The sequence below is a fragment of the Mastigoproctus giganteus genome, chromosome 5 (assembly GCF_048544385.1).
Source record: "Mastigoproctus giganteus isolate SK-2022 chromosome 5, ASM4854438v1, whole genome shotgun sequence".
NCBI lineage: Eukaryota > Metazoa > Arthropoda > Arachnida > Uropygi > Thelyphonidae > Mastigoproctus > Mastigoproctus giganteus.
Window position 1 is genome coordinate 9278254 of NC_143579.1, and position 27415 is coordinate 9305668.

Sequence of the window (27415 nt, forward strand, 5' to 3'; positions counted from 1 at the left end):
GCGGTTTGCCACAATTCCCTAACTGTGTTATATAAGTACCGGGTTGTGCGAGGATTTCCGCAATTTATCAATCATGTTAGAGCGAAACTGTGTTATAGAAGTACCATGTTATACGGGGGTTGCCTATATTTACAATATGAGCTACACAGTATCATTCATAATTTTCTGTTTATATTTTTTCTGTTGCTGTAAATCAGTACGTTTTAGACATAGGAAAACTTTGAGAATGATTCATCATACTGAATTTTTCATTAAAATTATTTAATTCAAACATGACTCAGACAGCACTAATAATAAGGCAAGTTGGTTGGGACCTAGAGATATTTTTGTTATAGTGAAATTTTCATAAATGGGATTTGTTGCAATGGGATTTTACTTACTTCAAAAGGTTTATTAAGAAAGTTAAATACTTTTTCCATAAAAATACTTAAGACAGAAATGAACTACTGAATTAACTGGACTCACACAGTTCTTAGCTTTCAACTTTCTCTTATTTGATTACAGTTCCCTCTTACAAAAAGATAGATACAGAGACAATTTACAGACAATAGCTCATTTTAGCAGATGGATACTTCAGTGGTTAGTTGTGCCTGCATAATTATGATTGTTTAACAATATACACACATGCATGTTTAAATTTGCACCATGCCCAAAAAATGCATGACCCATTCCTAATCAAGTGCCATGTGTGTGTGTTCATACTCCATTTACTATATGACCGTCGCCAAATGTAATAAGAACTTGTATACCGTATTCTTGTAAAGGGAAACATATTAATGGCATTCTTTTGCCAACAAAAATTCTTCACAGTTTTGATAACGGTAGTCTACTGCACTTTGTTTTTCAATTCAGCAAATCCTTCTGTGCAACAAAAATGGCTATGATTTCTCGAATATCTACTACTAGTTCCTTAAGTACCCTTTTCAGGATAATTCTTCACTGGAAAGAAAAAAACTTCATTAACTCCAATCTTTTTAAAATGTAATTCTATCTTATTTCTCACAACAAATATCAGTTGCTCTTATACTTGACTTCAACAACACTCAGATTTAAGTATAATTCTCATTTACAAACTCCACTCCCTATCACAGAAATGGAAAGTCCAATTTCAATGAGTATCATTCTCTTCCCAACCTGCAATCCACATGCAGTACTAGAATACTAGTTCCTAATTTCTCTCATGTTTTTGGTTGCCATAAAAAATAAAATAAAATTTGGAGTAACTGTCACTAACTTAAATAGTTCCCTTCTCCCCTTTCATCTTCTTGTAATTTTTTTAACTGATTTGAGGTAATAGAACTTAATGGAGAAGCTTAATTCATGTGACTAACTATCATATTAAAAGGGGGAAAAAATGTTTCTTTATTAAAAATAAAAAAAATTAAAATAATATTCTACATACCCAGTAAACAGTAGTATTCTGAGCTACCTGAAAAAAATAAAATAAAATAAAAATAAATTAAATTTGTCTTCAAATCTCATAAAATAAATAGGATGTATCATATAATAACTTCATTAAAAACTAAACAGGTAGTAATTGGAAATTTATAGTCATAAGATAAAAGCTTCTTAATTCATTTCATGAACATCAGTGGACTCAGTTCCAATCTCAACAATATTCGTTTTAATTCACATGTATCCCACCTACTTACTTTTTCTAGAAGAATCTCAGTTATCAGTTGCCCCAACCAATGCTCATCTCATTTATCATAATTATAGTAAACTATAATTAAGTAATAATAATTATAATTATTATTACTATAATTATAGTAAACTATCATAATTATAGTAAACTATAATTATGACAAATAACATTCATAACATCATAACATTCTTGATTATAGTGCTCTCCTGCTTTTAATGCTCTCTTCTTCTGGTCCCATGCTCAGTCCTATGAAGTATCATTTTTTAATGTCTACAGTGTTTCCTGTTTAAAAAACTTGTGTGCAGGTTTTTGACTTTGATATTAACCACAAATTTGCTTCATAAACAGTGCAATAAAAAACAACAAAAAAAACCTAAGAAAACAATATTACTTACCAAAATATTTTATAATTTTGTTTATTTTTATTATGAAAAATAGCCATAATAAAAGCAAGTCCACTTGTAATATTTTCTTATTATAGTGCTCTTTGGTCTAATCCCTTTGAAAGCACTATAATGGAAGTTTACTGTGTTCATCCTAAGATTCCTTTTGCTATAAAGATAGTATTTCTGCATATGTCCACTCTGACATTTCTTGTCAGACTTCCTAATTTGGAATCTCCACTGGTTTAAAATCTTTTTGCACTGTTCTTCCTTCAAATTCATATTAGTAGTGGCAAATAATGCAAGAAGCAAGCTTATACAGCATCAGCCAAAAAAATCCAACAGCTACCACCACATCATTGGTCCATCCTCTCTAAGACTGTCAAGTTTTTCCTTAAAATTATTCAAACAAACTAAATGGAAGTTTGCTGCAACAATCAACTACTTGCTGGTTGAAAGAAAATTTTCTCTAATTCTGCAACCTCAATTTATGTTTGTTCATGTATATCTGAACAAGAGGAAGACTTGCTATCAGCATTTAGCTTATTCAATTCATTCGAAGCATTAAACAGCTCAATCAGATCTTCTCACAGATTGGTTTTCAGATGATGCAATTTGCAGAACCAAAATACCCATTGTTCCCTCACTTTTCTGTAGAAGTCTCTTTCATGTAGTTATCCAAGTTAACTTTTAACAAATCAGTTCCAAATCAAATTTGGAAGGGGGAGGGGTTATTCAAGCTATGAATAAAGGATAAAACCCCTTCACTGCATGTGAAGAAATGTGTTTAATTAAACAATTCTGCTTTATAGTTATATCTGACTTTAATTCAAGTAGCCATATACATGAGAACTTAACTCTGAGATTTTGAGTAGCACAAGAAGAAGAGCAGGTCTAGTGGGTAGTGCAAAATGCAATTTGTTTATGGTGGTTTAATGCAGTTCCTATACTTCTTCAGTAGCACAGGAATCCTTTACCAGCTGCAGGGGAATACATTACTGAAAAATGATGTATTTGGGAAAACCATGGTTGGTTGACAAGACTAAAGATCCTACAGAAAATAGGGATTTAAGGGAGAGACAAAGGCAGACCCCTGCAAAGATGGGGGGGAGAGAAAAAAGAGAGAGAGAGAAAGAGAGAGACCATAACAGGCCACTAGGCCTAATACTGGACAGGAAGAAGAAGAAGAGGGAAAAAACAATAAATATGTCGATAAAATATGATTGACAATATAATTAGCATTAACATTAGTAGAGGCATATGATGCAAGAAAGCAAGTTTATGCAGCAGCAGCAGCCAAAAAAAAAAAAAAAAAACCCTTCCACTTCACCCCTCCGTTTGTTCGAAATACCTGTTCAGCTGAGCCTTAAATTTATTTAGGCTATCAACTTCCACAACAAGGGATAGAAGTCTGTTCCACCAACCAACCACCCGCTGGCTAAAGGCAAATTTCTGCACGCCTATCCTACATCTGTCTATCCTCAATTTGAATTTATGCCCTGTCAGGTGATTATTCTGAGCAAGAGGCAGTATCCCCTTAGCATTGATCATGCTCAAACCATTCAAGGCTTTGTAAAGCTCTATCAGATCACCTCGCCGGTGCCTAGTCTCCAGACACTGTAATTTGCAAAACTTAAACCTTTCTTCGTAAGAGCAACCCTTTGTTCCGTTCACTAACCTTGTTGCCCTTCTCTGTACTCGTTCCAGCAGCAGCTCTACATCCTTCTTGAAATGAGGCCTCCAGACCTGTATACAGTACTCAAGATGTGGCTTGACCATTGCCTTATACAAGGGAATAATCACCTCCCTATCCCTGCTAGAAAAATTCCTGTATATCATTGATAAGACGCCATGAGCTACCCTTGCAGCCCGTCTGCACTGCTCAGAGAACTTCATATCTGCCTGCACAATTACCCCCAGGTCCTTTTCATTCTCTACCACTGTTAGTGTAGTACCACAGAGTTGATACATTGCTCTGGGGTTGCTGTTTCCCATATGTAGTACTTTACATTTGTCAATGTTAAACTTCATTTGCTACCTCTCAGCCCATCTGCTCAACATTTCCAGATCCTGTTGCAGCAGCATAGCATCAGTAGCGTCCTTAATAACCCTGCCAACCTTTGTATCGTCTGCAAACTTGGACATTAAGCTTGATATACCATCATCAATATTATTTATAAATACAGAAAACAACAATGGACCCTGAGAGACTCCACTAATAACATTAGTCCACGATGAGCAGTGTCCATTAATTACTACTCTGTCTTCTGCCACTCAACCATCCCTTTATCAATAGCAACAATTTGCCATCAATGCCACACTGCTCCAATTTGTGCAGCAGTCTTCCATGTGCAACAGTATCAAAAGCCTTTCTAAGATCCAAATATATAATATCAAAGTTATTCCCTGCATCCAATTCTTTTGTGACTACATCATAGTATCCAATCAAATTGGTCAGGCAAGACCTTCCCTTAACAAAACCATGCTGTGTCTGAGCTATAACTGAAATCTTGTCAAGATGATCCTGCAGTGCTTCCATTAATTTTCCTGGAACAGAAGTTAAACTCACAGGTCTATAATTACTTGTGTCAGCCTTTGATCCTCATTTGCGAATTGGGGTTACATTTGCACATCTCCAGTCAGTGGGTACCTCCCCTGAGTCCAAGAAAGCTCCCATAATTATGGCTAACGGATTGCTTACTTCCTTTGCTGCCTCCTTTAATATAACTGGATAGATCCCATCCACCCCAGGTGCCTTTCTTGTATTTATCTTCAACAATTTCTCCTCCACTTTACTCTCAATTATTACAAGATCATCTAGCTCACTGCCAGTGTTTACTTCATCTATGGCATTCCCCTTCCTGAATAACTCCTCATGTGTGAATGTAGATGCAAAATATTGATTTAGTTTGTTAGCTACCTGAACAGGATCATCAACAGTTGAACCATCGATATCAAGTGGACCAATCTGATTCATCCCCTTCCTTCTAGAGTTTACATAAGTAAAGAACTCTTTGCTGTTTTTCTTTGCATCCCTTGCCAAAGATTTCTCGTAATCTGCTTTCGCCTGCCTAACCTCCTTTGTAACTTGGTTACAGATCAGCTTATATCTATCATAGGTTCTGTGTCACATGTTAATTTATATGTATCCCATACATTTTTCTTCTCTGCGCCATGTGTCTCATTAGTTCATCTGACATCCATTTAGGCCTGAACCCTGAACAATATTTCTTAGTTGGTATGTAAAGCCTAGTAGCTTCCAAGGTAAGTTCTTTGAATGCTTCCCATTTTGAGTTTGCTGTTGGTAACATCATCAGTTGGTCCCACTGTACAGAATTTAAATACTGTCTCAGATCATCGTAGTCGCCTTTACGAAAGCAATAACCCTTCCCTTTCCCCTGATCGTAGTTACCTCCTTGAGTAAATCCCACTTAGCACACTGTGATCACTGCCACCTAGTGGTTCATGTATCTGCAGATTCTTAATGCATGAAGAATCACTACTGATAATCAAATCAAGAGTATTGCTCCCTCTAGTTGCCTCCCGAACATGCTGATTTAGAAAACAACCATCCAATAAATCTACAAAAGCCTTGCTAGTGTGTGAGTGACCAACGCACAAATTCCAGTCAATATCTGGGAAAATCCCCCATTATAAGACTCTCTGATTTACTGGCCCACTATTTCCCTGTACAGTTTCTTATTATACTCATCAGAGTCATTAGGTCTACAGCACACTCCTACTCTCAATTTTGATCTCCCTATGCTTATGTCACACCAAACTGACTCGACACTGCATTGTCCAGCGATGTCGACTGGCTTCACTTCCTTGGATTTTATGTGTTTCTTAACTAATAGCTTAACCCCTCCTCCCTTCCTATCCTGTCTATCCTTTCTGTAGACGTTGTACTCCCCAAATTCCAGTTCTGCATTCCTTATATCTGTGTGACACCACGTCTTTGATATCCCAACATTATCCGCCTTTGATGCTTTGAGCAATACCTCAAACTCATCAAATTTATTTACCAAACTCCTAGCACTGGTGTACACACAAGTATACATGCACCTGTTCTTTTTCTTAGCTACCCTAACACAACCCATGTATTTACTTGTACCCCAATGACTCCCAGCTGTCTCTGAAATATCCTGCATCTCATTTTCCAAGCTGCTGCAAATTCCAATAGAAGCAGTGCAAGAATCACTTTCACCTCTGCCAGTGGCTACTGTTAATCTATTAGTCCTTGTATCCCCCCAATCTAGCAGTTTTCCGACCCACCTAACACTGCCTCGATAGCATAAGCAAACATTCTTGCACCCTTTCTATTTAAGTGTATCCGATCCCTATAAAAGCAGTCTCTCCTGTTAACAAGTACAGACCAGGCTGAAAAAAATTCTACCCCCATGAGCCTTGCACAATCTTTCCAGGGCCGAATTGATCAACAGGGCTCTCATCACATACTCCCTTCTATCGTGTAAAGAAGAAGGTGATAGAACAACACACACACACACACACACACACACACACACACACACACACACACACACACACACACACACACACACACACACCAAATATCCTCCAAGGTTTATTTCATACCGCAAAATGCTGAAGTAGTATTCAAAGCATTACTAAAACAAGTCCAAAATATGTTTGGGAAAAATGTAAATGTCAGTCAAAAACATGAAAATCCATAGAGAAGCAGCAAAAATATACATATGCAACACTGTATATGTGGTACAGATGGCTGTGTCATTCAAAGGGTAAACTGCAATTGTTCCAAAACAATGTGTCTCAGAACCTTCTACCTAATCTTGAATCCCATAAGATTGGAAAGAAGCTCCACTAAGTTCAATGGTGATCACTCTTTAGGTGTGCTGTGAATATAGTAGCTTTTAACTCCAAGTGTGACTGCATTGAACCACTGTAAACAAATCAATCTCATTACTTGAGAAAGAATTAATTATTCTACACTAAAGTATCACACAACAGATTAAGTTGTTTTTATTAAAATGCTGTAATTAAATTGAAAAATATCTAAACAAATTTGCCAATGTTATGAATAATAATAATAACAATAAGAAGAATATTGGTACATGAATTATCTAATTTATAATGACATTATTGTTAATATGAACTATGTTAGCCAATAGAGTCATTAATAGTGTTATACTTCAGTATTAATTACTTGGATTATTCAATTTTTAATTATAGTATTATTTTTATTATTTTATTCTTTATTCTATATTTCATTTACGTAAGTTGTTTTATTTTAATAATATCATTACAAATTGATATTGAAGAATAACACCATGTTATCTAAAATAGTCATATCATTAATAATGTCATTGTAAATTAGATAATCTGTGTTAACTGATAGTGGTTGTTATTAATCTTTAATGGCAACTATTATTATTATTATTATTATTATTTATTGCAATTAACCTGTAATTTCAGTTGTTATTTACTGTAGTCAACTACTAACTTCAGCCATTATTCTAAATGTCCTGTGTATGTCTAACATCAGAAAACAGTGTATTCCCAAAACTTTGCCAAATTTGATTAGGTGTTGGTATTAAAGTGTTTTCAATTTAACTGCAAATTTCAATAAAAAATACTTAATTTATTGTGTGATATATTAATGTGACATTACTGATTCTTTCATAAATATAAAACTGTGTTACCTCAAACCCATAGTTGGCAAACTCACCTTTTGGGTCTAATGCGTCAGATTTAAATTTTGTAATAGTGATAATCCTCTAGTTATGAAATTAGCACAGCTAACCTCCATGAAATAAGCTACAGGTGGTGCTGTAATTTGATTTATTACACAACTCACAAGTTTTCTATATACGTTTAGAGCATTGCTGGTTCCCAAGATTCTCCCATGGATAGGAACTTTACTTATCATGCTGTGTAATTCTCTGGTAGCTATTCAATATGAAAAAAAAAAAAAATCTCTCAAGAGTTAAATATGTAGGGTACTTTTTGAACAGGACTCATTTTTAGCATTATTTTTTTTAAAAAACTTACCCTTCTGCCCATATAAAATGGTATCACAGTTACACGAATTTGTTCCGTAGTCTCTTTATGTACATCAGACAGTTCTAGCCAAGGATGATTCTTCTCTTGCCAAGCACGCAAAGTTTCTCTGGAACTGAATGGAGGATCTAAAAAAATTTTATAAGCCAAATACTGAAGATTACTTTTAGAACCACATGCTACAATGTATAACATTTTTACAATTATTTCCAGAATGAAAAGAGAACAGAAACAGGTTACTAGAAAAGGATTCATACCTGGAACTCTCAGAAATTAGACACTGGAAAATTTTTAATATAGATTTCTAGCAGGGATAAGGAGGTGATTATGCCCTTGTATAAGGCAATGGTCAGGTCACACCTTGAGTACTGTATATAGGTCTGGAAGCCTCATTTTAAGAAGGATGTAGAGCTGTTGGAACGAGTACAGAGAAGGGCAACAAAATTAGCACAGGGAACAAAGGATTGCTCTTATGAAGAAAGGCTTAAGTTTTGCAAATTACAGTGTCTGGAGACTAGGCACCAGCGAGGTGATCTGATAGAGGTGTATAAAGCCTTGAATGGTTTGAGCATGCTCAATGCTGATGGGATTCTTCCTCTTGCTCAGAATAATCACCTGAGAGGGCATAAATTCAAATTGAGGAAAGACAGATGTAGGATAGACGTGCAGAAATTTGCCTTTAGCCAGCTGGTGGTTGGTTGGTTGGTGGAACAGACTTCCATCCCTTGTCGTGGAAGTTGATAGCTTAAATAAGTTTAAGGCTCAGTTGGACAGGTATTTCGAATAAACAGAGGGGTGAAGTGGAAGTGGTTTTTTTTTTTTTTTTTGGCTGATGCTGCATAAGCTTGCTTTCTTGCATGCTAAAAGTAGTAATTTCTAATTTATTTTTCTTAAATATCTACATTAAATCATAATAAATAAATAAAATGACAAAATATGTACTACAAAAGTAAAAAAATGTTTGTGCAATAAACATTTTTTGTTTACTTTTTTAATACATATTTTGTCACTTTATTTATTATTTTAAAGAAGATATTTAAGCAGTTTGTTTTGAAACCACATTTATTTAAAAGAAATACAGAACTGTATAAACTTTTAATAAACCATACATTCAGAAATATGTGAAAGAATAAGAGAAGTTTACCTCAATATGATATTCTCCAAAAATTAAAATGAAAACAATTTTAAAAATAATCAAAAATCTTACCTTAGAGTAAGAAATAATTCACAATAATTAAAAATCATATGTGAGGCAGTGAATAGAGTGGTATTGGGTATGAGACAAGTAGTTTACAAAAATTATCAATACAAGAGTTAGAACTAAAACAGGATGTTGGTAAGCAAGCTTTGTCTTTGGCTGAGAATTCAATAGAACAATCAGATTGTAACAGAGGTGGGAGTATTGATGAACAGAAGTTATGGCCAATAACTCTGGCAAGAGACCAGAATGCTCAACTACCATTTAGAACAATAAGCAAGTTTTCTACTCTTAGCCTGTTCAAAATCAAGTTTGGATTGATTAACAACTGTTCTATAATTGTTGCAAGCTTTAGTGTGGGCAGAAAATGAAGCTAGAGATTTGTACACAAGTAAATTGTGATATACTACATTCTTATCTTGAACAGCCTTAGTATATTTATTGAAAAACCAAGGTTTGGGGATATGACAGAGGAAACACAAGAATTTGACAGAATGTGGTAGAGACATTTTAAGCCAGAGAAGGACAAAAAAGAGATTCCAAGTTATGAAGTTTCTGACAAGATACATTCAAGTAGACATAAGCAAAAGTGCCATGTTTGAAGTGAAAAGAATCATAGCAAATAGTTATGGCACCTGAGATTAGTGACTGAGGCAGTTGATAATTGAGATTGTCAGAAAAAATAAGTGGGAGTTTGGCAGATTGTAGATGGAAATGGACATCACTGAGATTGAAAAGAGACCATATATATTTGTGAAATGAATGAGAAAGTTCTTGGGAGATTTAAATCTTTCTGGCAATAAACTTATTCTATTAGTTTGACTATTCATGATGCATTTAGCAGATAAAGTAAACGTCGAGGGGGCATATGTATGAATTAATAATATTTTTGGAAAAACTGGTGTGCACACAGCAAGAATATATCCAGCAGCTTGACATAACATAGCACAGAGGATGTTCCCCACACATACATACTACTTGGACTCCCTCCAGTCACTAGCTGTGTGCCAGAGTAGAGGCAACATGATTACACAAGCATCCTAGAGATTTATTAATAGGTTCAGTGTGGTGTACTATCTAGCAGCTGGCCTGCAAACACTGTTTTAGAGCTATGCCTTCAAAATGTAAAGAATACAAGTATTGGATCGTGCCGTGATATCCATCATAAGTCATCACTCATATGATGTAAGAGATGGGGTTAGACTAAACATAGATTTCATAATTTAAAGCCTCCAAACAGTAAAGTAGTAGTAGTAGAGACATGTGATGCAAGAAAGGAAGCTTATGTAGCATAAGTAAAAAAAAAAAAAAAAAAAAAAAACCCATTTCATACATCCATTCCTCTAAACCTCCCTTGAATTTATTTAAGCTATCGACTTCCACACTCCTTGAATTTATTTAAGCTATCAACTTCCACAGCGACAGATGGAAGTTTGTTCCAGCAATCAACTACAAACTGGCTAAAGACAAATTTCCACACGTCTATTCTATAACTGTCTTTCCTCAATTTGAATTTATGCCCCTCAAGTTCATAATCTAAGCAAGAAGAAGAATCCCATCAGAACTGAGCCTATTCAACCCATTCAAGGCCTTATACACCTCAATCAGATCACCTTGTAGGTGCCTAGTCTCAAGACACTGCAATTTGCAGAACTTATGCCTTTTTTGGTAAGACCACCCGCCACCAATCTTGCCCTTCTCTGTACTCACTCAAGCAACTCTACATCCTTCCTAAAATGAGGCCTCCAAACCTGTATGCATTACTCAAGGTGTGGCCTGAACATTGCCTTATACAAAGGGATAATCACCTCCTTTTCCCTACTAGCAAAATTCCTGTATATCATTGACAATACCCCATGACCTGCTTTAGCAGCCTGTCTGCACTGCTTAGAAAATTTCATATCTGACTGTACAATTACTCCCAGGTCTTTTTCATTTTCTATCACCCAAAGTGTAGTACCACAGAGCTGGTATGTTTCTCTGGGGTTACTTCTACCCACATGCAGTACTTTGAATTTATCAATGTTAAACTTCACTTGCCACTTCTCAGACCATCTGCCCAACTTTTCTAGATCTTGTTGCAGTAGCATACTGCCATTATTGTCATTAACAACTCCGCCAACCTGTATATCATTTGTATCTTGATCCCCCTTTGTCAAAGAGGGATCAAGATTCCCCTTCGTGACTTGGGGATACATTTGCACATCTCCAGTCTGTGGGGAATTCCTCTGAGTCCAAGAATGCTCTCATAATTATGGCTAAGTTTGCTTACTTCCTTTGCTGCCCCCTTTAATATAACTGTTGCACAAGATGATGAGGGTCATCTGCCATCTAGTATTTCTGTGTGGCATTCCTCTGTGTGATGTGGACATCATATTTCAACTTCTGCTCACATTGGTTTATACCCATGTGGTCACCTCCAATATACTAGGTGCAGCAGCATTCCATGCCTTGCACACAGGGGAGGTATACCCAAGGTTACTAATAGTCTCACCAACATGAAGGTACAAGCAAAGGATTTGTTGCAGCAGAATGACCAAACGACTTCAATAAAATCTGACTAGATGGGATCTGAATATCGGTTGCATCATTGTTTCTGACTCGCAGATGGCAAGCCCTAGCTTGTCACTCTGGGAAGAATATCTGTGACAAGCCTCAGGAACCCATTTAAAAATTAAACATTAAAAACAACTATTCAGAATGAAATTACAATAATAATAACAATATAATAATACATGCATATAATTTAAATTACACTGAATTTAATCAAAATAAAAAGTTGATTCATTTGGACATGATGAGTTGTTTACTGTTAAAGAGAAAAAAAAATCAGACAAGCAAATGACATTGCATTCACTAAGTTTTTTTTTTTTTATGTAGACCCCAAACACAAGAGGTATTAGAACCTATAGTACTTAGTACCGTGCTTAGGTTGGAGGTTGGAAAGATGATGGTTGGTTGGTTATTTGGTTTTTAGGAGCATTAGCAACTAAGGCCATATTGCTCCGGGATATGCGGTGGTCATTCTCTGACCTTTCCACATCCTCCGTATTTGGTGGTGACGGGCTCGAAAACCCCGGTCTAATCAAGAAGCGTATGCTACGCACTGCTGCTCCTTCCCACCTGGCTACGGAGGCGCTTGGAAAGATGAAAGAAAATATTTGTTGACATTGGACCTTGAACTTCTGTAGATTGTAATTTTCAGGAAATATGTATGAAGGAAGGTTGTTCCAGAAAGCGGCAGTTGAATGAATAAACGAGGAAGATGAAAAGTTAGTTTTGTGAGTTTGAATTTGGACAGTAAATGGATGTTGGCTGGTGGCGGCATGTGTTCAGACTGTTTTGAAAGAGAGAGCGGAAATTATAGAAGCCAATTAAGAAGAACAGTGCCCATGGAAATATCTGTAGAAGAGGCATGCAGCAGAAACAGTACGTCTATGAGACAGCGAGTGGAGAGACTCTGTTAGAGATGAATCATTAATTAACCTAACTGCCCTCTTCTGAACAGAATCAAGAAGCCTGAGAGAGGTTTTGGTGGCACCACCCCAGATGTGGGAACAATATTCCATGGCAGGGCAGATTTGCGATTTATACAGAGTGAGTAGCTGTTTGGAAGAAAAGTAACGCCAAGAGCGAAAGAGAAAACCAAGTTTTTTAGATGCAGAGGAAGCAATATTTGTAATGTGCTTGTGCCAAGAGAGATTAGAAGTCAGGGTAATTCCCAAAAGAGATATATCATTTTGCCTAGAAATTGGAGTGTCACTAAATATAAGCATAGGAGCAGAAGAATCCTTTTTGCGAGATATAAGACAAGACTGAGTTTTAGAAGGGTTGATATCAACTAAGTTGTCTTTGTCCCACTGGAGAATTACCTGAAGATCGGCAATTAAGGAATTGGTAGCAGATTTTCGAGAAGTTGAAGCTGATTTACCAGGACAAGGTTTCTCAAAATGGAAAGTGGAATGCAATGTGCTACCATCGGCAAAACTATGGATAGGATTTCCAGTCAATGGAAGAAGGTCATTAATATACAAGAGGAAAAGAGTGGGGGAAAGAACTGAACCTTGGGGAACACCAGCATTAGTGGAGAAGTTAGAAGACAGAAAGCCATCTACTATCACCCTCAGCGAGCGATCAGAGAGAAAACTGGATAACCAATTACAAAAAACAGTTGGCAAACTATAAGATGAAAGCTTGTTTAGAAGACCTTTATGCCAAACAATCAAAAGCCTTTGAGATGTCTAGAGCAACTAATTGGGTTTCACCGAACTTTTCCATTTATGCCAAATCGAAAGCCTTTGAGATGTCTAGAGCAACTAATTGGGTTTCACCGAACTTTTCCATTGAATTAGTCCATAAATGGGTAACATAAGCCAGGATATCACCAGTGGATCGACACTGACAGAATCCATCCTGGCGATCGTTGATCAGACGGAAGGTTTCTAGGTAGTTTAAGAGTTGGTGGTTAATTGATTTCTCCATTCCTTTAGAAAGAGTAGAAGTAATTGCAATGGGACGATAATTGGATGGGAGGGATTTGTTACCCTTTTTATGAACTGGCTGGATATGAGCAAATTTCCATGCAGAAGGAAAAACACCTTTGGAATAAGAAAGTGAAAAAAGACTGCTAAGAACAGGAGTAAGTTCAGGAGCACAGGTTTTGAGAACAAGTGGAGAAATACCATTGGGAACTGGAGCTTTCTTAGCAACAAGATTCGTCAAAATCTTTCTGACATCCTTTGGATGGAAGACTACAGGAGGCATTGAATAGAGTGTGTTGGGAATGGTGGGAGGTGTTTTACCAAGATCATTAATACACGAGTTGGAAGAAAAATAGGATGCTACTAGGTCAGCTTTATCCTTGGCTGAAGTGACAACAGAACCATCTGGTTTGGACAGAGGTGGGAGCAGAGTTGGGCAAAAGTTGTGGCCAATCGCTTTGGCAATAGACCAGAATGCTCGGCTACCGTTAGGGCAAGAAGCAAGTTTTCTACTCTTAGCCTGTTCAAACTCTAGTTTTGACTGATTAATAACTGCTTTACAATTGTTGCGAGCTTTGGTGTAGGCAGAAAATGAAACTGAAGAATTAGAAACTAGCCAATTACGATATGCAACGTTCTTCTCTTGAAAAGCCTTAGCACATTTATTGGAAAACCAAGGTTTAGATAAAGGACGAGATTTTAAAGTGGAGTGTGGGATAAAGGATTCCATTCTTGCAAGAATAATTTCACTGACATAATCTGAGCATATGTTGACATAAGAAGTTTTGAAAATGTAATCCGACCAAGGAAAAGAAGACTCACAGGTCATCAAATTTTGCATTCTTGCAATGCCAAACAACATGAGGTTGGGAATATCCATAAGATAAAGGTTCCATTGGAGAAGAGACAATCACCAAGTTGTGATCTGAAGTGCCTAAAGGACCTCTCACTTTGACAGTGTACTTAGAAGGGTTGTTTGTGAGAAAAAAGATCAAGCATGTGGGCTGTATGGTTAGGATTGTCCGGTAATCTTATAGGTAAATGAACAATCTGTGCAAGGTCATTAGTAATTGGAAAAGCCTCAGCATCTCGACCAGCTGGGTCAGTGTGACTAGAAAACGGAAGGCAGCTTGAGTTGTGAACATTAAAATCACCAAGGAAAATTACCTCAGTGTTAGGAAAGTTGGACTGGAGAAAGTCAAGTTGCAAAGAGAGGAACTCAAAGAGCTCCAAGTGATTAGTGGAGTTGGGAGAATGGTCGAGACAACAGATGAATTTGACACAATGAGGTAGAGAGATTTTAAGCCAGAGAAGATCAAAGAGAGGAGATTCCAAATTGTCAAGTATCTGACAGGGAATATCAGCACGGACATATGCACAAGTACAACCTTTGAGGCGAAAGGAATCATACAGCAAATAATTTGGGCAACTGAGATGAGCAGTAGATGAATCAACCGATAACTGAGATTCTGTCAGAAAAAGTACACGGGGTTTGGCAGACTGCAAGTGGAAATAGACATTATTGAGATTAGAATGGAGACCACGTATATTTGTGAAATGAATTAGGAAGTGCTTAGGAGGTTTAGATCTTTTCGCAGATAAGCTTGCTCTATTAGTTTGACAATTCATGGTGTATTCAATAGTAAGAAAAAGTGGGTGGGACATGCTGTATGAAGTAATGAAATTTTTGGATATTGCGTACACATGGTAAGAATATACCCAGATCCTTGACATAATGTGGCCTCAACAATGCCCCCCCGCATACACACTACTCGGACTCCCTCCAGTCACTATCTGATCCGGAAGCCTCCCAGAGTTACCAATAGGTTCGTTGTACTAACTAGCAGCTGGAATGCGAACACTGTTTTAGAGCTGTAAGGAATGTAAGGAATATTGGATCTCGCCACGATGTTCACCATAACCTCAAAAGTCATCAATCATACTGTATGATGGAAGAGATAGGGAAGGGTTGACCAGAACTTAACTCTGGAGACTAAACATGGGTTCCACCACTTCAAGACTCCAATAAGCAAAGTGGTGGTATTGCACTGGTTGATGAGTCATCTAGCACCTAGTACTGCCTGGTAACACCGAGGGGCGGCATTCCTCCATGTGGTGTGGGTGCCACACCTCGCCCCCTGCTTACGTTGGTTCACACCTGGGTTTTCACCCACCATGTACTTGTGCATGGAGATTATACCCAGGATGACTAGCAGTCCCACCATCGTGAAGGTGCAAGCAGAGGATTTGGCTGTCACAGACCGTCCGGACTTCGCTGAAATTGGGTCCAATTGACTTGAGTGTCACCCGAATATCAGTTCCATCAGCGTTTTAGACTCCCAGGTAGCAAGTACAGCTTCTCTGGCAAATCTGAGAGAATGTCTGTGACAACCTCAAGGACCAAGATTGTTACATGATTGTCAGATTTTGAAAAGCTAGAATCCAGTAATTTCAATATTGAATTAAATGAAATAAAACTTTTATTGGATTTGAAATAAATATGCAATTAATCATTACTGTTTTGGATTATATTTTTTTATTATCTTCCTCATCAGGTCGTGCAGTCTGCCGCTCTGCAAAACATTTTTATAAGTTAGGACTGGGCATTGGGGATCTGTTAATGGAACCAAAGAGGTGACTTGAAAAAGTTTGGGAACCACTGTCATATACCTTCTTTCTGGTAATATGAATGCTATTTTAATAATCTGGAGCTATGAAGAGATTCAATACCCCGAATAGCACAGAACGTAACTTTCAAACCAGAAATCGGAAAGAAAAAAAAAAAAAAAAAACCCACAGACAAATTCTGTTTGATGTCCTTGATTTCATAATAAATTACAATATATTCCATCATTAGCCCAATCTGAGGGGCAACCATTAATCACAACCCTCTGCAAATCCATCTTAAAATATTACTGATCGAAATATGTTCACAAGCTTATTTAGATCAATATTTGGGTTTTAGCAAATGCTTTGCTAAAACCCAAATAAAAGAAATGTGGAAATTATTTTTTATACCTAGCTGATGCATAACTGGTAAAATAGCATAACAGGTTAGGTAAACATGAGTATCTCCTAACAAAGTGTTGTATATCCTACAAAATTCCCCTGGGATTGTACTCTTTATTATTGCCTCCATTATTTTCCACACCACTAACTACTAAGGGCCAAGGATTACCCACTTAGCTCTTAGTACTGCCTTTATATATTAGTGACAGTTTGGACACGTCTTCCTATAACTCAGTACCACATGAGCGGTTACTTTATAAGTTGGAACAGGTTGGAATCACAGGGAAAAGCCTTAAATTGATAGCTGAATGGCTTCAGGGCAGGAAGCAGAAGGTTGTGATAAATGGTTATTCCTCAGATTGCATTGATGTAAGAAGTTGGGTTCCCCAAGGACCAGCATTAGAACCACTGTTGTTTTTGATTTTTATAAATGACATCGATGATGGGACAGAGGGTGCGATGTCAAAATTTGCAGATGATGTAAAGATTGGTAGAGTAGTTAATGATCACTGCCAAGCAGAGCTCCTTCAGAGTGACCAGGGATGGTCAGAAAAATGGCAGCTATGCTTTAATCCAGCAAAGTGTAAGGTATTACACCTGGAGAACAATAACCTCAAAATAAATTATACACTTGGTGGAGTTGAACTAAAGTTGGTGGTGGAGGAAAGGGACTTGGGTGTTAGAATACAGTCAAACGTGAAGTTCTCCGAGCTTTGCAGACAGGTTGCAAGGAAGGCCCATGGTGTCCTATCAATGATTTATTGAATAATCAACGATTTATTGAATAATTCCTAGTAGAGATAAGGGCATCATAATCCCATTCACATAATCACATTGATAGGTGGAACAGGACCAGGGTATGTCTACCAGGGGCAAAAGTTGAAGTAGAGCAGATATCATCTTTTAAGGGCACAAAAGGTGATATTGTTGTACATGGAACTAATGACATTAAGAGTAAGAGATCTGCAGATTTACTCAAGTAGAGGTTTCAGTTAGGGTTAAATTTGAAAGTGTCCCAGCAGTGATTATTCATGCATTAAGAATTTGCAGATAAAGGAACCACTCAGTGAGAGTAATCACAATGTACAGGTGGGAATTACTTAAAGATGTAACTACCATCAAGGCTAAAGGGAAGGGCTTTTGCTTTCATAAAGGAGACTACTGGGGTCTCAGACAGTTTTCAATTCTGTACAGTGGGATCAACTGATGATGTTTAAAAAAGCAAATTCTAAATGAGAAGCCTTCAGGGACTTAATTTTGGAGGCTACTAGGCTTTTCATTCCAACTAAGAAATACTGTACAAAGTTTAGGCCTAAATGGATGTCAGATGAATTAATGAGGCTTGTAGCAGAGAAGAAAAAGGTATGGGATGCATATAAAGTATCAGATAACACAGAAGCCTATGGCAGATATAAACTAATCTGTAATCAAGTCACAAAGGAGCTTAGGCAGGCAAAGGCAAATTATGAGAAATCTTTGGCAAAGGATGCAAAGAAAAACAGCAAAGAGTTCTTTACTTATGAAAACTCTAGAAGAAATGGGATGAATCAGATTGGACCACTTAACATTAGATGAGTTGACTACTGATGATCATGCTCAGGTAGTTGATAAACTGAATGAGTATTTTGCATCAACATTCACACATTAGAAGTTATTCAATGAGGGGAGGTCACAATCTTTGGAGTATGCTGGATGGTTGCCTTTGCAATTAGGACATTGTGGAGTTGGTGCCTTCCTGAGCACCAGGCAACACAGCGGCAATCTCCAAGGCAGAATTCGCTGGTGCCACAGGAGTTAGTTATTGTTGGCGACTCTATTGTCAGGGAGACGGGGAATATATTGTGTAAAAAGGATAGATGGAATAGGACCAGGGTATGTCTGCCAGGGGCAAAAGCTGATGACGTTGTAAAGCATATATCATCTTTTAAGGGCACAAAAGGTGATATTATTGTAAACGTTAGATATTATTGTAAAAGAGTAGGAGATCTGCAGATTTACTTAACAAGTACAGGTCAATGTTACAAAAAAGTCTTGAGTTAGAGTTAAATTTGAAAGTGTCTGCAATTCTGCCCAGATACGATAGGAGGGAGTACATGATGAGAGCCTTGTCAATCAATTCAGCCCTGAAGGGAATGAGCAAGGCTAAGGGTAGAATTTTTTTCAGTGTGGTCTATGCTTGTTAACAGAAGAGACTGCTTCTACAGGGATGGGATACACATACAGCAAGAATATTTGCTGATGCTATCGAGGCAGTGTTAGGTGGATGGGAAAACTGCTAGCTTGGGGGATTCACAGAGTAAAAGGCTAAAAGATGATTCTTGCACTACTTCTATTAGAATAAGCAGCAGCCTGGAGCGAGGGATGCTGGGGTTTTCAGGGACTAATGGCAGTCATCGTGAAAAAGGTGGGTATATGGGATGTGTTAGGGGTAACTAAGAATAGGTGCATGTATACAATAGGTGCATGTTTGTATAGTAAATATATTTGACGAATTTGAAGTGTTGGTCAAGACATCAAAGGCGGATATTGTTGAGATATCAGAGACGTGGTTTCAAACAGATATTAAGAATGCAGAATTGGAATTTGGGGAGTACAATGTGTACAGAAAGGATAGACAAGAGGGGAAGGGAGGAGGTGTTATGCTGTTAATTAAGAAAAACATAAAATCAAAAGTGCATTCAGTTGATATAGATAAACAGTGCAGTGTTGAGTCAATTTGGTGTGACATAAGCACTGCAAAAACAAAAATAAGAGTAGGAGTGTGTTATAGGCCTAATGACTCAAATGAGTACAATGAATAATTGTACAGAGAAATAGAGTGTGCTAGTAAATCAGAATGTCTTATAATGGGGGATTTTAACTTCCCAGATATTGACTGTAACTTGTGGGTTGGTCACTCGCACACTAGTAAGACATTTGTGGATTTACTGGATGATTGTTTTCTGCAGCAGCATGTTCGAGAGGCAACCAGAAAGGGTAATACTCTTGATCTGGTTATCAGCAGTGATCATTCGTGTATTAAGAATTTGCAGATAAAGGAACCAACCACTAAGTGGCAGTGATCACAGTGTGCTGATGTTGGATTTACTTAAAGATATAATTACCATCAGGGATAAAGGAAAGGGTTTTTGTTTCCATAAAGGTGAGTACAGTGATCTCAAACAGTTTTTAAATTCTGTACAGTGGGATCAACTGATGATGGTGCAAATTCTAAGTAGGACGCATTCAAGGAATTAATCGTGGAAGCTACTAAAAGTTTCATACCTATTAAGAAATATTGTTCAAGGTTTAGGCCTAAATGGTTATCAAATGAACTAACGAGACTTGTGACAGAGAAGAAAAATTCATGGGATGCATAAAAATTATCAGGCGACACAGAAGCCTAAGGAAGATATAAGCTAGTCTGTAATCAAGTCACAAAGGAGGTTAGCCAGGTGAAGGCAGATTACAAGTAATCTTTGGCAAAGGATGCTAAGAAAAATGGCAAGGATTTCTTTACTTATATAAACTCTAAAAGGAAGGGGATCAATCTGATTAGTCCACTTGATATTGATGGTTCGACTGTTGATGATCCTGCTCAGATAGCAAACAAACTGAATGAGTATTTTACATCTACATTCACACATGAGGAGTTATTAAGGTTTGAAAATGCCCGAAGGTTATCAAATGGTAGCAGGGTGCTTAATGATATTGTAATAACTGAGAGCAAAGTGGAGGACAAATTGTTGAAGTTAAACACAAGAAAGACACCTGGAGTGGACGGGATCTATCCAGTTATATTAAAGGAGGCGGCAAAGGAAGTAAGCAAATCCTTAGCCATAATTATGAGAGCATCCTTGGACTCAGGGGAGGTTCCCACGGAATGGAGATGTGCAAATGTATCCCCAATTCATAAAGTGGGATCGAAGGGTGATACGAGTAATTACAGACCAGTTAGTTTAGCTTCTGTTCCGGATAAAATAATGGAGTCGCTGGTTAAAGATGCATTGCAGGATCATCTAGACTGCAGCAATAATTCAGACAGAGCATAGGTTTGTTACGGGAAAGTCTTGTCTGACAAATTTGATTGGTTATTATGATTTGGTTACAAAGGAACTGGATGCAAAAAATAATTTTGATATCATATATTTGGATTTCAGAACACTGTTTATGCATGGAAGACTACTGTACAAAATGGAGCAGAAAGGTATTAAGGGTAAATTGCTACAATGGATAAAAGGATGGTTGAGTGGGAGAAGACAGAGGGTGGTAATCAGTGGGTGCTGCTCTTCGTGGACTAATGTTATTAGTGGAGTCCCACAGGGTTCGGTGTTGGGTCCACTGTTGTTTTCTTATTTATCAATGATATTGATGAAGGTATATCAAGCTTATTGTCGAAGTTTACAGATGATACAAAGGTTGGTAGGGTTGTTAATGACAGTAATGGCAGTGTGCTACTGCAACAGGATCTAGAAAATTTGGGCAGATGGGCTGAGAAGTGGCAACTGAAGTTTAACCTTTAAAATGCAAAGTTCTGCATATGGGTAGAAGTAACCGCAGAGAAACATACCAACTGTGTGGTACTATACTTAAGGTGGTAGAAAATGAAAAAGACCAGGGAGTATTTGTGCAGTCAGATATGAAGTTTTCTGAGCAATGCAAATAGGCTGTCAGGGCAGGTCATGGGGTTTTGTCAATGATATATAGGAATTTTGCTAGCAGGGAAAAGGAGGTGATTGTCCCTCTGTATAAGGCAATGGTCAGGCCACACCTTGAGTACTGAGTACAGGACTGGAGGCCTCATTTTAGGAAGGATTTAGATTTGTTTGAGCGTGTACAGAGAAGGGCAACAAGATTGGTGAGGGGAATGAAGGGATCCTCTTACCAAGAGAGGCTTAAGTTCTGCAAATTGCAATGGCTGGAGACCAGGCACCTGTGCAGTGATCTGACTGAGGTGTATAAGGCCTTGAATGGGTTGAGCACGCTGAATTCTGATGGGATTCTTCCACTTGTAAGAGGGCATATATTCAAATTGCCTTTAACCAGCAGAAATTTGCCTTTAACCAGCAGGTGGTTAATTGCTGGAACAAACTTCCATCTGTCGTTGATAGGTTAAATAAATTTAAGGAGGAACTGGACAAACATTTAGAAGGAATGGTTATGTGGATTTTTTTTTTTTTTTTTTTTTTTGGCTGGTGCTGCATTAGCTCATACACTGCTTGCTTTCTTGCATCACATGCCACCACTACTACTACTACTACATTCCGTTTGTGTATGAGTTTTACACCCACAGTTTGCACATGTTGCGTCTCCACGGCATGCTGTCTGGGAACCGCCAAATTTCTGGCATTGAAAGCATCTCAGGGAATTTAGGATTTATGGCCGAATGCAACAGCTTAAATATCCTGCCTTGACTGAAACTGGTAGGTTTGGAGAACTGAAAGTTAAAATTATACTCCACGTAGGGACTAAACTGCCATCTTTCAAAAAAGATCTTTTCATGATCTTTTTTTGCCTGAATGACTTTTTGATATTTAAGTTCAATAAATCCCATTCAGTGATCACTTCCTTTGAAGAATTGAGGGTAGTATGTGGTGGGATTTGAACTGTGATTCCACTCAAGGATGTCAGATGTAATAATAGTTCAGAGTATCGAGGATTGGTGGTCTCTATTAATAAATCTCCAGATTGGAGGTGCTTCACCATTTTTGGTGAACCTACGGCATGTTCGAGGCATCTCTGAATGATGAATGGGGAGAGCTTGCTCACAGATTGTGTTGACAGAGAATGTATTATCGGGAATGCTGGTAATTCCTGTCTGCCAGTGTCTTTATTCATTCTCTTTGGGAGAGAGAGAGAAGTCATGGTTGTAATTTGGTTGACAGCTCTTTGGCTCTAAACGTGGAAAGTCATTTGTTTCCATCTCTGCTCCTTTTAGCCCTGAGGGTTGGTTTATCCCCCAAGGTTACTGGCCCTGCCACGTGGAGGCAGAAGCGGTTCCACCAGTGAACAAGAGGTTGTTTAAATTAGTAGAGTTGGTTAATAATAAAAATATAGACTAAGAAAAGAAAGGTGGATTTCCTTTCTTGGTTCTTACTTTTGGCCTTTAAAGTGCAGAACCACTTCAAGTAAACAAAACAATAAGCACACTAGAAAAGAATCAAAATTATCACTTTAGGGAGCACTCTATACTCACAGTAAGAAAATCGCTTGTCACTATCACTTGGCATGTTTTAAAAAATATGCAAAGTGATAGACTTGAAATTTAAACTTTAAATCAAGATGAAATTTTAGTCAAGCATGTGAGAGGTATGAAATTTTAATCAAGCATGTGAGAGGTGATATCTCCCTATCATAGCATATTTCATGAGGAAGATTGACTTCATGAATTTTTTTTTAAGTTGTTTGTGCAGAAGAGAACTCGAATTCCATTGAGAGTCCCTTGCTAAAATAAATATATAAAAATGAAGTTGAGACCAAATCACACATATTCACATGTGAATGTATCTTCAATTCAAAACAACTGACTTTCAGGTAAACCTAGTTAGGGCCAATTATGTGAGAACTGTAGAAAATTTGGAGAAAGAAAGCATAAACTGTTCAGATTGATATTTCTGAGAATGATGAGCTAGAATCATGAAATTATCTTTCACAGGTTTAATCATTATCCTGAAATTTTGGCAAGTTTGCCTGAAAGTTCAGATATATTTTAAAACTGGATCCTAAATTGAGGGGCCCATCAGGCTCTCAGCTGCCCAACTCAACGCCAGAGCTCACTCCTGGGCATCAGGCAACACAGCGGCAATCTCCAAAGCAGAATGCGCTGGTCCCAAAGGAACTAGTTATTGTTGGTGACTCTATTGTCAGGGAGACGGGGAATATATTTTGTAAAAAGGATAGGTGGAACAGGACCAGGGTATGTCTGCCAGGGGCAAAGGTTGATGACGTTGTAGAGCGGATATCATCTTTCAAGGGCACAAAAGGTGATATAGTTGTACACGTTGGCACTAATGATATTAAGAATAGGAGATCGGCGGAATTACTCAACAAGTACAGGTCACTGTTGAAAAAAAGCCGTGAAATAGGATTGAATTTGAAAGTGTCTGCAATTCTGCCCAGACACGATAGGAGGGAGTATATGATGAGAGCCTTGTCGATCAATTCGGCCCTGGAAAGATTGTGCAAGGCTCAAGGGGTAGAATTTTTTTCAGCCTGGACTGTACTTGTTAACAGGAGAGATTGCTTCTACAGGGATGGGATACACTTAAATAGAAAGGGTGCAAGAATATTTGCTGATGCTATCGAGGCAGTGTTAGGTGGGTCGGAAAACTGCTAGTTTGGTGGGATACAAAGACTAATAGTTTAACAGATACCGCAGGCAGAGGTGAAGGTGATTCTTGCACAACTTCTATTAGAATAAGAAGCGACCTGGAGCGAGGGGTGTTGGGGGTTTCAGGGACAGATGGCAGTCATCATGGAATAGTTGGGTATATGGGATGTGTTAGGGTAACAAGGAATAGGCATAGGAGCATGTATGCTTGCATGTATACCAATGCTAGAAGTATAGTAAATAAATTTGATGAATTTGAAGTGTTGGTCAAGACATCAAAGGCGGATATTGTTGGGATAGCAGAGACGTGGTGTCACAAAGATATAAGGAATGCAGAACTGGAATTTGGGGAGTACAATGTGTACAGAAAAGATAGACAGGACAGAAAGGGAGGGGAGGGGGTGTTATGCTGTTAATTAAGAAAAACATAAAATCAAAGGAAGTGCACCCAGTTAATATAGATGAACAGTGCTCTGTTGAGTCAGTTTGGTGTGAGATAAGCACTGCGAAAGGAAAAATAAGAGTAGGTGTGTGTTATAGGCCTAATGACTTGAATGAGTACAATGAACAATTGTACAAAGAAATAGAGTGGGCCAGTAAATCAGAATGTCTTATAATGGGGGATTTTAACTTCCCAGCTATTGACTGGAACTTGTGGGTTGGTCACTCACACACTAGTCAGACTTTTGTGGAGTTATTGGATGATTGTTTTCTGAAGCAGCATGTTCGAGAGGCAACCAGAGAAAGTAACACTCTTGATCTGGTTATCAGCAGTGATCATTCGTGTATTAAGAATTTGCAGATAAAGGAACCACTAGGTGGCAGTGATCACAGTGTGCTGAAGTGGGATTTACTCAAAGAGGTAACTACCGTCAGGGGTAAAGGAAAGGGTTTTTGCTTCCGTAAAGGGGAGTACAGTGGTCTCAGACAGTTTTTAAATTCTGTACAGTGGGATCAACTGACGATGCTACAAACAATAAATTCTAAGTGGGAAGCATTCAAAGAATTAATCGTGGAAGCTACTAGACTTTATATACCGATTAAGAAATATCGTTCAAGGTTTAGGCCTAAATGGTTATCAAATGAACTAATGAGACTAGTGACAGAGAAGAAAAATGCATGGGATGCATATAAATTATCAGGTGACGCAGAAGCCTGTGGCAGATATAAGCTAGTCTGTAATCAGGTCACAAAGGAGGTTCGGCAGGCGAAGGCGGATTACGAGAAATCTTTGGCAAAAGATGCTAAGAAAAACAGCAAGGATTTCTTTACTTATATAAACTCTAAAAGGAAGGGGATGAATATGATTGGTCCACTTGACATCGATGGTTCGACTGTTGATGATCCTGCTCAGATAGCAAACAAACTGAATGAGTATTTTGCATCTACATTCACACGTGAGGAATTATTACAATTTGAAAATGGAAGAAGGTTATCAAATTGTAGCAGTGTGCTTAATGATTTTGTAATAACTGAGAGCAAAGTGGAGGAGAAATTGTTGAAGTTAAACATAAGAAAGGCACCAGGGGTGGATGGGATCTATCCAGTTATTTTAAAGGAGGCGGCAAAGCAACTAAGCAAACCCTTAGCCATAATTATGAGAGCATCCTTGGACTCAGGGGAGGTTCCCACGGACTGGAGATGTGCAAATGTGTCCCCAATTCACAAAGGTGGATCGAAGGGTGACACGAGTAATTACAGACCAGTTAGTTTAACTTCTGTTCCGGGTAAAATAATGGAGTCGCTGGTTAAAGATGCATTGCAGGATCATCTAGACAAGATTGCAGCAATAATTCAAACACAGCATGGGTTTGTTAAGGGAAAGTCTTGTCTGACAAATTTGATTGGTTATTATGATGTGGTCACAAAGGAACTGGATGCAAAAAATAACTTTGATATCATATACTTGGATTTCAGGAAAGCTTTTGACACTGTTGTGCATGGAAGACTACTGTACAAATTGGAGCAGAATGGTATTAAGGGTAAGTTGCTACAATGGATAAAAGGATGGTTAAGTGGGAGAAGACAGAGGGTGGTAATCAATGGGTGCTGCTCTTCGTGGACTAATGTTATTAGTGGAGTCCCACAGGGTTCGGTGTTGGGTCCACTGTTGTTTTGTGTATTTATCAATGATATTGATGAAGGTATATCAGGCTTAATGTCGAAGTTTGCAGATGACACAAAGGTCGGCAGGGTTGTTAATGACAGTAATGGCAGTGTGCTACTGCAACAGGATCTAGATAATTTGGGCAGATGGGCTAAGAAGTGGCAACTGAAATTCAACCTTGACAAATGCAAAGTACTGCATATGGGTAGAAGTAACCCCAGAGAAACGTACCAACTGTGTGGTACTACACTTAAGGTGGTAGAAAATGAAAAAGACCTGGGAGTAATTGTGCAGTCAGATATGAAGTTTTCTGAGCAGTGCAGACAGGCTGCTAGGGCGGGTCATGGGGTTTTGTCAATGATATATAGGAATTTTGCTAGCAGGGAAAAGGAGGTGATTGTCCCTCTGTATAAGGCAATGGTCAGGCCACGCCTTGAGTACTGCGTACAGGTCTGGAGGCCTCATTTTAGGAAGGATGTAGATTTGCTTGAGCGTGTACAGAGAAGAGCAACACGATTGGTGAGGGGAATGAAGGGATTCTCTTACCAAGAGAGGCTTAAGTTCTGCAAATTGCAGTGGCTGGAGACTAGGCACCTGCGCGGTGATCTGACTGAGGTCTATAAGGCCTTGAATGGGTTGAGCACGCTGAATTCTGATGGGATCCTTCCGCTTGTTCAGATTACCAACCTACGGGGACATAAGTTCAAATTAAGAAAGGACAGATGTAGAATAGATGTGCGGAAATTTGCCTTTAGCCAGCGGGTGGTTAATTGCTGGAACAAACTTCCATCTGTCGTTGTAGAAGTTGATAGGTTAAATAAATTTAAGGAGGAACTGGACAGGCATTTGGAGGGAATGGTGTGATTTTTTTTTTTGTTTGGCTGATGCTGCATAAGCTCCTACACTTGCTTTCTTGCATCATGTGCCACTACTACTACTACTACTACTACTACTACTATACTATTGACTCTTCAGGTTAAGCTGATAGACTGAGAATTAAAAATGGGACCTGTAATAATACCACGACAGTGAGAGCTGTAAGACATAGTTGAACATTGGTTTAGGGGTCTTCTTATCATATATTGAAAAATGCTTGCTTTTGTTGACACAGTTTTTTTTGTAAATTAAATTTAGCACGTCCTACCATTAATATCGAAACACCACTTTGTTGATAGTAGGTCATAGTCTACCCAAGAACCACATGTCGCACACAACTATAAATATGCTTATGGGCCTTTGAGAAG

The 27415-nt window shown here is 38.1% G+C and overlaps 1 protein-coding gene across 1 annotated transcript in view; it reads right to left on the bottom strand.

The window, feature by feature from the left end:
* The window catches only part of POLDIP2 (DNA polymerase delta interacting protein 2), a 135726-nt gene that overhangs the window by 46067 nt on the left and 62244 nt on the right, over positions 1 to 27415 (bottom strand). The window contains exons 7-8 of the mRNA XM_090373854.1: positions 8059 to 8195; positions 1403 to 1429 (exon numbers count right to left, since the gene is read on the bottom strand). Coding sequence (XP_090229980.1) covers positions 1403 to 1429; positions 8059 to 8195 — 164 coding nt within the window. The remainder of the gene's footprint in view (positions 1 to 1402; positions 1430 to 8058; positions 8196 to 27415) is intronic.